The sequence below is a fragment of the Rattus norvegicus genome, chromosome 1 (assembly GCF_036323735.1).
Source record: "Rattus norvegicus strain BN/NHsdMcwi chromosome 1, GRCr8, whole genome shotgun sequence".
Classification (NCBI taxonomy): Eukaryota; Metazoa; Chordata; class Mammalia; order Rodentia; family Muridae; genus Rattus; species Rattus norvegicus.
In genome coordinates, this window is record NC_086019.1 from 148,858,987 (window position 1) to 148,870,522 (window position 11,536).

Here is an 11,536-nt window from a genome sequence, read left to right on the forward strand (position 1 = left end):
ACAGTCTTTGAAAATAAAAGGCATATGTGGTTCTGATTTTTGCCTCAACAGGTAGGTCCAAAGGGACAATGATGAGTGCTTGAGGAAAGAAAGACTTCCATTATTTGTTACTGCTCAATTAAAAACAGTCAGTGTAAGACAATTCTTGGTGAATTAGCTTATGGTGTTTATTACATAAGGTCAGGAATTATATAAAACTTACTGAGTTGGATGGTATTGAGGGGTAGGTAAGTGCATTCTCTTAACTGAGTTTGAGATGATAGTGATACTCTATTTGCCTGGGTAAGAATTCCATTGGTAAGTGACTTGGCATACTACCTGTGACCACTTGGTTTGAGGTCCCTTGGTTACATGGTTACATGATCTGAAGCAATCCCAAAACCCAGGACCAAGTGAGTTCTGATCCTGCTGGTCTCAGAAGAAGATTCTTATGATGCCATGGTCAACACCCCCCACAGTTATATAAAAAACAAGGACAACATTAAAGAGTATTTTATCTGTTTTTAACTCTTAAAATGAGTGGACAAACAAAACTTCCACACAATATTGGGCTAATTCTAAATACTAAAAGGTGGCATTTATAATACTAACAAGATTTTCCCTTTGTACAAATGGTCAAAATGTTTTAAATTAAATATGATGGTAATATGGTTATCTAACAAAATTTGAAAATAAAGAAAATAGATGGTTACAAAAGTATAGGAAGCTTGTAGAACACCAAATATATTGGACTGGAAAATAAAATCCTCCTACATCATAATAATTAAAACATGAGATATATAGAACAAAGAAAAAATATTAGAAGCTTCAAGGGAAAATGACTAAGTAATATATAAATACAGAACTATGAGAAGTGCACCTGTTTTTTCAACAGAGACATAAAAACCAGGTATTTCAGCTCAGACTCCTTTACTCAGTAAAACTTCCAATCATTGTAAATGGAGAAACCAAAATATTTCATGACAAAACCAAATTTGAACAATATATTTCAACTAATCCATCCTTACAGAGAATACTAGGAGGAAAATGCCAAGACAATGAGGATAACTACACTAAGAAAACACAAGAAATTAATCATTTCACAGAAAAGCAAAAAGAGGACATACACCCCCCATGCACACACACACACACACACACACACACACACACACACACACACACACAAACAGAGCCATCACCAACATCATAAAAGCAGGAACTTACAGTCATTGGATATTAATATCACTCAATATCATTGGACTCAACTCACCAATTAAAAGATTCAGCCTATCAAACTGAATACATAAACAGGACCCATTATCCTCCTGCATACCAAGAAATATACCTCAGAGAAAAGATAGACACTACCTCAGAATAAAGGGTGTAAAATGGTATTCTAATAAAATGGAATAAAGATGCAGGCTGTGGAATCTAGTATAGTACCTGATAAAATAGACTTTAAAACAAAATTAATCCAAACACTTGGGGAAGGGCATTTCATTTTCATCAAAGGGAAAATGTACCAAGATGACATCTCAATTCTGAATGTCTGTATCCCAATGCAACAAAACCAACATTCATAAAAGACCATTACTAAAGGTCTTACCACACGTTGAACATTACACAATAATGAGGACTTCAACATCCCACTCTCACCAATGGATATGTCATAGTCAATGGACAGGTACTAGTCAAACTCATGGTCAAAACCAATCACTTAGAAACAGGAAAACAATACAAATAATTAACAGGAAGAGCTGATTCTTTGAAAACATCAAGAAATAGACAAACCATGATCAAAACTAACCAAAAGTCAAAGAGAAAGCATCAAAAGTAACAAAGTCAGAAGTGAAAAGATAGAGATACAAGGGAGATTTAGGAAATTAAAAAAGTCATTGGGTCTTACTTCCAAAGCTTGTACTTCACAAAATTTCAAAATGTAAACAAAATGAATGGTATTCTAGACAGATAACACCAAAATTAAATCAAGATCAAGCAAACAACTTAAATAATCCTATAGTCCCCAAACAGAATCCAAGCTGTAGTTTCAATTCTCCCAATGAAAAGAATCACAGTGTCAGATGGTTTTAGAACAGAATTCTAATGGACTTTAAACTGAAGGTTTAATACCAATACACCTCAAGCTATTCTTCCAAAAAACAGAAACAGAAGGAACACTGCCATATATATTCTATAAGGCCACAGTCATCCTGATAGCTAAACCACAGAAAGACTCATCAGAGAATAAGAATTTCAGACCTATATATCTTATGAACATCTATGAAAAAACAATCAGTTAAATTCTCACATACTAATTCCAAGAATACATCAAAAACATCATTTAGTATGATTAAATAGGCTTCATTATAGGGATAAAGGGACAGTTCAATATAATCCACCACATAAACAAACAGAGAGTTAAAGAAATCAAATGATTATCTCATTAAATGCATCTAATTTTTGATATTTCATTTGTGTTAAAAAAAGTAAAAGAAAGTTCTCGGAGATCACGGACACAAGACAAATTCCTAAAAATAATGAAAGCTACATAAAGCAAGGCAATGGCCAACATTAAGTTTGAGAGAAACTTAAAGCAATCTCACTAAAATCAGGGACAAGATAATGCTGCCCATTGTCTCCCTATCTATTCATTATAGTAATTGAAGTTCAAGCCTGAGCAACAAAACACTTAAAAAAGATCAAGTAGATACAAATTGGAAAAGAAGTCAAAGCATTCCTATTTGGAGACAATGTGAAATTACACATAAGCAACCCCAAAATTCTACCAGAGACCTCCTACCTGTGGATAAATACATTCACCATAGTGGCAGGATACAAAATTAACTCAACCAAAGTGATAACCCTCCTTTATACAAATGACACCCTTCACAGTAGGAACAAATTGTATAAAGTATCTTGGTTTAACTGTAACCAAGAAAGTGAAACACCTGCATGAAAAGAATTATCAAGTCTCTGGAAAAATAAATTGAAGAAGATATTAAAATGTGGAAAAATCTTCCATGTTAATGCATTAGTAGAATTAACATAAGGAAAATGACCATCATACCAAAAGCAATGAATAGATTTAATGCAATTATTATCAAACCATCAAGACAGTCTTATAGAATTTGAGAGAGCAACTTTATATGGAAAATGAAATAGACCCAGACAGAAAAAATATTACTGAAGAATAAAACTTCTAGAGGAATCAGCATCCCTGATCTCAAGCTTCACTACACAACAATAGTAATAAAACCTGGATGGTATTGGTATAGAAACAGACATATTGATCAATGTAATATAATTGAAGACCTAGGAAAACCCTCACGCCCATGAACACTTCATTTTTTTGACAAAGAAACCAAAAGTATAAAAGGAAAAAACTTCAAAAAATAGTGCTGGTCTAACTCTTGGTCAACATGTAGAAGAATGCAAATAGGCCAATATTTATCATCCATTACAAAGGTCAAATCCAAGTGGATCAAGGACACCAACTTAAAATCAGATACACTGTGTCTAATAGAAGAGAAACTTTAAATATTTGAGAACAAATTGGAATAGGGCTCAATTTCTTGGAAAGAACACCAATAGCTCATGCTTGAATATTAACAGTTGATAAATAGAACCTCATGAAAGTGAAAAGTTTCTGTAGGATAAAGGACACAGTCTATAGCTACAAACAACAGTCTACAGAGTGAGAAAAGAAATCTTCACTAACCCTATATTTGACAGAGGGATAATACTCAAAATATATAAGGAACTCAAAAAGGTAGACTGCAACAAACTGAGTAACTCAATTAAAAATTTCAAACATCTACACAATGGAATATTACTCAGCTATCAAAAACAACGAGTCTATGAAATTCGTAGGCAAATGGTTGGAACTGGAAAATATCATCCTGAGTGAGCTAACCCAATCACAGAAAGACATACATGGTATGCACTGATTGATAAGTGGCTATTAGCCCAAATGCTTGAATTACCCTAGATCCCTAGAACAAACGAAACTCAAGACGGATGATCAAAATGTGAATGCTTCACTCCTTCTTTAAATGAGGAAAAAGAATACCCGTGGCTGGGAAGGGAGAGGCAAAGATTAAAACAGAGACTGAAGGAACACCCATTCAGAGCCTGCCCCACAGGTGGCCCATAAATATACAGCCACCCAATTGGACAAGATGGATGAAGCAAAGAAGTGCAGACCGACAGGAGCCGGATGTAGATCGCTCCTGAGAGACACAGCCAGAATACAGCAAATACAGAGGCGAATGCCAGCAGCAAACCACTGAACTGAGAATAGTTCCCCCGTTGAAGGAATCAGAGAAAGAACTGGAAGAGCTTGAAGGGGCTCGAGACCCCAAAAGTACAACAATGTCAAGCAACCAGAGCTTCCAGGGACTAAGCCACTACCTAAAGACTATATATGGACTGACCCTGGACTCTGACCCCATAGGTAGCAATGAATATCCTAGTAAGAGCACCAGTGGAAGGGGAAGCCCTGGGTCCTGCTAAGACTGAACCCCCAGTGAACTAGTCTATGGGGGGAGGGCGGCAATGGGGGGAGGGTTGGGAGGGGAACACCCATAAGGAAGGGGAGGGGCGAGGGGGATGTTTGCCCGGAAACCGGGAAAGGGAATAACACTTGAAATGTATATAAGAAATACTCAAGTTAATAAAAAAAAAAAAAAGAAAAAAAATTTCAAACAGAGCTAAACAGAATACTCAACAGAGGAATATCAAATGGCCGAGAAACACTTAAAGAAATGTTCAAGTCCTTAGTCCTCAGGTTAATACAAATCAAAAGAACCCTGAGATCCCATCTTATACCAGATGTAATAACTAAGATAAAAACTCAAATGTCATCCCATGCTAGCAAAAATACAGAGAATGGGGAACACTCTTCCATTGCTGGTGGGATTGCACGCTTGTGCAGCAATCTAGAAATCAGTCATAAAATAGTAAATAGTTTTACCTAAATATCCATCTATAATGCTCCAGGGCATATACCTCCCAAAATGCTCCACCATTGCACAGGGACACATGCATCGCTATATTCATAGCAGTTTTATTTGTAATATCTAGAAACTGGAAACAACCCAGATGTCCCTCTGCTGAAGAATGTATACGGAGAATGACGTTCACATTCACAATGGTATACGAGCTATTAGAAACAAGAAGAACATACATTTTGCCAGCAAGTCGACTGAACTAGAAAATATCATCCTGAACAAGAAAACCCAGCCCCTAAATTATGTGCATGTTATGAACTCACTGATAAATGGATATTAGCCATAAAGTGCAAGATATCCACCATACAATCTAGACCCAAAGAAGCTAAACATGACGGAAGTGCTATGAAAGAGTGATTGAATCTCACTTAGATGGGTGAGTAAAATAGTCATACAATGCAGAAGACTAGAGACAACGGTTGAAAGATGAGATGGAGAGGGCGGAGGAGAGTCAGGATCAAGTGTGTGGAGAGACAGAGAAAAGGGCAAGAGAGCCAGAAGAATAAATGGAAATCTGCAGCTGGCAGTGGTGGAGACTGGGGGAATCTCTAGGATGCGCCAGAGACTTGGGATGCGGGAGGTTCCCAGGAGTCAATGCAGGTGACTTTAGCCTAGATGCAAATCAGTAGGGATATGGAACCCAAAGAGGTCACCTCCTGAGCCAGGCAAAAACTCTAGTGGAGGGATAAGGACACCAACCCACTCACAAAATTTTTGACTCAAAATTTATCCTGTTTACAGGAAGTGCATTGACAAAGATAGAACAGTGACAGAAGGAACTGCCAAGTAATAACCAGTTCGACATGATACCCATCCCATGGCCAAGCACCAATCCGTCTCTATTAATGAAACTCTGTTAAGCTTGTAGACAGGACCCTACCATAACTGTCCTCTGGGAGGCTCCATTCATCAGCTAACTGAAACAGATGCACATACCCATACTCTAACTTTGTGTGGACCTCAGGCACTTTCATGATACATTTCAGGGAAGAATTACAGGGCCTGTATTTGGTATAAACTCCCAGGATGACCAAATGAGTCAACCCACGTGGACCCTTGGGGGCTATGTGAAACTGAGCCACCAACCAAAGAGCATATACAAGCTGGACTAAGGTCCTTGGCACATACACAGCAGATGTTCAGCTTGGTGTTCATTTGGATACTCCAACAACTGAAGAAAAGCTGTCCCTAAAGCTGGTGTCTGACTGGAATTTGTTCCCTAACAGGGCTAACTTGTCTAGCCTCAGTGGGAGGTGATGAGTCTGAATTTGCAGAAACTTGATGTACCAGCGTGGGTGGAATGCCCAGGTGGTCCCAACCCTCTCTGAAGAGAAGAGAAAGGGGAGATGGAGAGAAGGAATCTATGATGGAGGACCAGAAGACCGCAGTGACTGGAATGTAAAGTGACTGGATGGGCTTTAATGTCAATACTGTACAATTCTTATATTCATGATCTTACAGTTTAGACTTGAATTTATTCAAGAGACCCTTAAACATTGAATATTCCACAAGTTGATGCTTGGTAGTAATGATGGACACATTAAGTTGTAAGGATATTGGTTTTTGTTTATAAAAGATTAACATATTTCTTTTGAGATCTTGCTGTCTTGTTCTCTCGCTACTTGTTTTTCATTTCAGTATCTCTGCACTTGCTTTCACCTCTGTGATACTATATGCCCTGATATCCACAGTAACGTCAAGACTCTGACAGTTCTAGATCATCTTTCCTGAATTGTGAATAAAACAAAACTCTTTTCTTCTCAAAACATAGACCATTGCCTTTACTCTTTGCTGTTCACCATATCTAGATCGTACCTTCTACTATGTACTTATTGCTGATTACATCCACTCACTTGGAATGTAGGATGTAAATAAATCATCCTTTATGATTCAGGAATGATTTCCCTAATAACTAGCTTACACAGTTCCAGAAGGTGGTCTGTAGGCATCTAGAAAGGAGGACAACAAAGGTCTTACCCAACACAGTGCTCAGCATTTCATAATACTGACCTGCCTGTTATGTGTCTTTTGGTCACATTGTAGTGGGATATTTATGGGATTTTCCAAGCACTTTGCAATTTTTGTTCCTGTCTGGTACTGTAAATATGGCCAAATGTTCTTGACTGGGGAGATAGCTGCTTTGCCAAGTGGTCATACTGTCAATTTGCTTTTTAAGTATTGATGCTTCTACAGCAGTTTGTATTGCTTTCTGCTTTGTCAGAGACGCTTCTTCTTTCAGTGAGTAGTAAGTACTGAGAAACTTATGGCTATTCAATGTATCTAACATAAATAACACTGAGTGTTCAGTTGCAGGTGAGTCACTTATCCCCATGTGACATTCAGAAAATGAAGTATAAGGAGGCAGAAAAATGCATAAGCTAGGGAACAGAGAGGAAATCGGTAAAATAAATACTAACTTACAGAAATGACATGTCTGTTAAATTTCATTAACTCACAAGAGTCTCCTGCATAAAACTTATACAAGGTCAAGCAGAGGAAACTTCCAATGTTCACTGGGAAGGGACTCCACATGCCTCATCATTGGCAGAGGTGCTGATCACCATTGGTGACTGTAGAGGGAGAGAAAGTCAGTTCCTTGATTATGCGGCCACTGGTAGGTAGCCCATTCACAAGTGGTTGGTTTTATATCCTTGTGCATATGAGTAAGACTAATTGGACTTAGGGGTTATTGATTTAAAACAAAGAGGAAAGCAGAAATTTGAGAGGGAGATGTCCTGGTAGGTAGTAGTTGAAAAGAGGTAGGAAGAAGCATATCCATATAATTAAAATCCACGGCATATGTATGAAGTTTTTAGAACATAAAAAGAGAATATTATTTTAAAATCTGTGTTTTCATTGTTTTTCATAATGATTTTAGAAAACTGTTATATATAAATGTATAAGTATATGAAATATTATAGATTAATATCATCATGACTACTTGTTTATATTTATATAAACATTTTGAAAATATATGGATTGCTCACCTATGTATATAATCATGTATATAATATATATTCATTGTCTATATAAATAAAATACCATAAAAATGTTAAAAGAAAATAATTGGGCAGAATAGCTAGTCATAATTCCAAATAAATTTCCATAAGGCATATAGGTATACATCCAAAATGATGAATATATATATATATTTCAGCTAAATAATTTGTAATTTAGCTCTGTTTACAAAATCATCATTACTCCACTGACTCCATAAATTATATCTTAACTAAATTTGACAAAAGAGCATATAGGTAATGTATAGGTATATATGTGCTCCAATATATTTTGTACAATGTCAGACTTTGTTAACTATTTTTTCATGTTATTAACCATAATAGAAGTATCCAAATAGTTATTAAACATCATTCAAATGTGTCGGAAAAATATATGAATGGAGACAAATTTCAGGTATAGAAACATGCTTTTATGATAATTTATATCATAAATGGATATTTGAGAGAAGATTATATATAATAATAGTTTTCAATAAATTTGTGCTTTTATTTACAAAGTTTAAGAAATGATCAATACTATTACAGCAACTTTTGTAGTTTGTGGAATCTATGCTAACATAATTCACTATTGGATAGAAAAGTATTCTAGCAATACTTGAACACAGGGGAGATCACATCACTGACGTATGTTAATTCATCAGATCTGAGGAATTGCAAATACCCTTACCTCAACTTCTAAGAAAACAGTTTCTCTTTAACTTCCAGAATACTTAAGATAGCATACAGCAGAACTTTGCCTAATTTAAGTGATCTTCAAATTCAAAGTCTATTGATTGTTACCTCTAATATTTTTATTTCTCTGATTCCTTGTTTCTCTGAAATATCTCTTTGCTTTTCCATTTTATCATGAATATTATTTTGTCTGTTTAACCAATATATGATGACATTTAGTATCACTTCTCATTTTTCATCATCTCTGTGGATATGTTTTATATCTCTAGACCAGATCACTGCAGATTTTTAATTGTTTCCACTGTTTTAATGAAACTGTCTTGCTTCTTTTCCACAGTCCCTAAAATCATCTTTGCATTTATCCATATGTTATAAATAATTAATGCAAATTCATCTAAAACCTCACTGTGATTTGCCTCAGAGATGAAGTTCTGTTTCACATTTGCAGTGTTCACTACCAAATATTTATAGTATTTTTTTGTGCACTCTCCTTTATGATGTACATGCAATGTCCTTAGCATGCCATAGGAGGCATTGCCATGATGGCACAAAATAGATCTTAAATCCAGTATACTTCATTAATAAAGAAAAATTATGGTAAAAATACAGATATAGAATGCATTGTGTATATATTATCACAATAAGCAAAACATTTTTGATGAATCAGAAACAAGGAAAAGGGAATCAGCAGAGAGTCAACACATGGAAATTTAAAATTAACACTAATAAATATACCATATTTGTGATGTTAGTTTAAAAATGCAGTATTAAGAAATTTATACTCATATGGATGGAACAAGAAAATATCATCCTGAGTAAGGTAAACCAATCACAAGAAAACCACAAACAAACAAAAACCAAAACAAAAAACCACCACCACCAACAAACAAAACCCGAAAACCAAACAAACAAACACAAAAACAACCCACATAGTATGCACTCACTGATAAGTGGATATTAGCCCCTAAGCTCAGATTACACAAGATAAAATCCACAGGCCACATGAAGCTCAAGAAGGACAATTAAAGTGCAGATGTTTCACTCCTTAAAATGGGGAACAAAAGTATTCATAGAAGGAGATAAGGAAAAAAGATTGAATCAGAGACTGAAGGAAAGGCCAATTAGACCTTAGCCTGTCTGGGTATCCAGTCATATATATATATATATATATATATATATATATATATATATATATATATATAGCCACCAAACCCAGATAATATTGCTGATGCCAGTAAGTACATGTTGACAGTAGCCTGATGTAGCTGTCTCCTGAGAAGCTCAGCCAGAATGTGACAAATGCAGGGGAGAATGATACCAGCAAATGGTTGAACTGAGAATGGGGTTCTCATTGGGGAAGTTAGAGAAAGGATTGAAGGAGCTGAAGGGGCTTGAAACCCCATAAGAACAACAATACCAACCAATCAGAGCTCCCAGGGAATAAAACCATGACCCAAAGAATATAAATGGACAGACTCATGGCTCCAGCTGCATGTGTAGTAGATGATGGCCTTGTTGAGCGCCAATGGGAGGAAAAGCCCTTGGCCCTGCCAAAGCTGGAGCCCCAGTATAGGGGACTGTCAGGGTGGGCAGGCAGGAAGGGGTGCAAGGTTGGGTGGAAGAACACCCTCACAGAAGAAGGGGTAAGGGAGATGATATAGAGGGTTTATGGAAAAGAAATCTGGAAAGGTGATAACATTTAAGATGTAAATGAAATATTCAATAAAAAAGGAATGTGCACGTAAAGCCAAAAGGAAGTATTAATACTTCACTTGACAAGAATTGCCATTCAATGCTGATGAGTTTTGATCAAGGACATCACTTTACATTATGAAATGTCACTGCCCCTATAAAAATGTATGAATATACAAAATGGTAGGCAGTATATGTGATATAGACTCTTGCATTAAAAATATGACTCTGAAATGTTGGAACAGATACAGTAAGCATGATAAATATGGAAATTGTCAGGTATAAAACAAAATAAATCTTGGTTATGTCTTAGGGGGGAAAGCAAATAAGAGAGAAGACATAGAGTATGGAGTATTAAGGTCTGGCAAAGTATATCCATGCTATGTATTATTTCCATTGATATACAATTAAGAAGAAATACATTAAAGGCTCTTACCGCTTGTCTAGATTCCCACTGAACTGTTCATTCTTTACATGACCAAACCTTGTATAAATAAAAAAAAAGCAATCAATTTCTTTGTCTCCTTCCCAAAATGTCTTGGTTTTTAATCTCCAAAAACAACGGTTGTCAATTGGACTGCACAAAGGAAAAGAAAGCTTCAGGACAAGAATTGCAAACAGAAACGAGAACATCTTAGTAATTTCACCAAGAAAAAATAATTTGTAAACGTGCAGCAAAGCAAGTTACACAGAAAAGCACCTTCAAGATAGGCACATACATATCTATGCCTATTTTTACTATCGTAGTTGCTAATCACTGCATTTATATTAATTCTTTTCTTCTTAGCTTGCTCTCTGGAGAACTCATCAGCATTCTCGGGCCTCGGGCTCTGCATCTGTGTTCTTATGCCCAGGAGCAAGCAACGTTCAGTAATTTTGTTTAAGGGTCATTCTTCAATAGTATTTATGATTCTGTACATATCAGTCAACTTGACGTCTCCAGGCAAGTATCCTCCTGGGTAAACTATAAAATCACAATTTTAAGTACTCGATGCAGATTATATCAGACATAATCAGCAAGTTTGTTATGGAACTTAGGAAACAACTACTCCTAGACAGAGTGTACTATAGACATAGAGGTACCATGTCCTAGAATATCTGTGATATGATGTGATATGGAATATATTTGGTGTCCAGACATCTACACACCCACAGAACATACATTCT

At 36.1% G+C, this 11,536-nt stretch overlaps 1 protein-coding gene across 1 annotated transcript in view; it reads right to left on the minus strand.

Moving 5' to 3' along the window:
- The window catches only part of Vom2r41 (vomeronasal 2 receptor, 41), a 48,400-nt gene extending 37,320 nt beyond the window's left edge, over positions 1–11,080 (minus strand). Inside the window, 1 exon segment of the mRNA NM_001099500.2 lies at positions 10,806–11,080. Coding sequence (NP_001092970.2) covers positions 10,806–11,002 — 197 coding nt within the window. The 5' untranslated portion in view covers positions 11,003–11,080.
- Between the last annotated feature and the right edge of the window lie 456 nt (positions 11,081–11,536).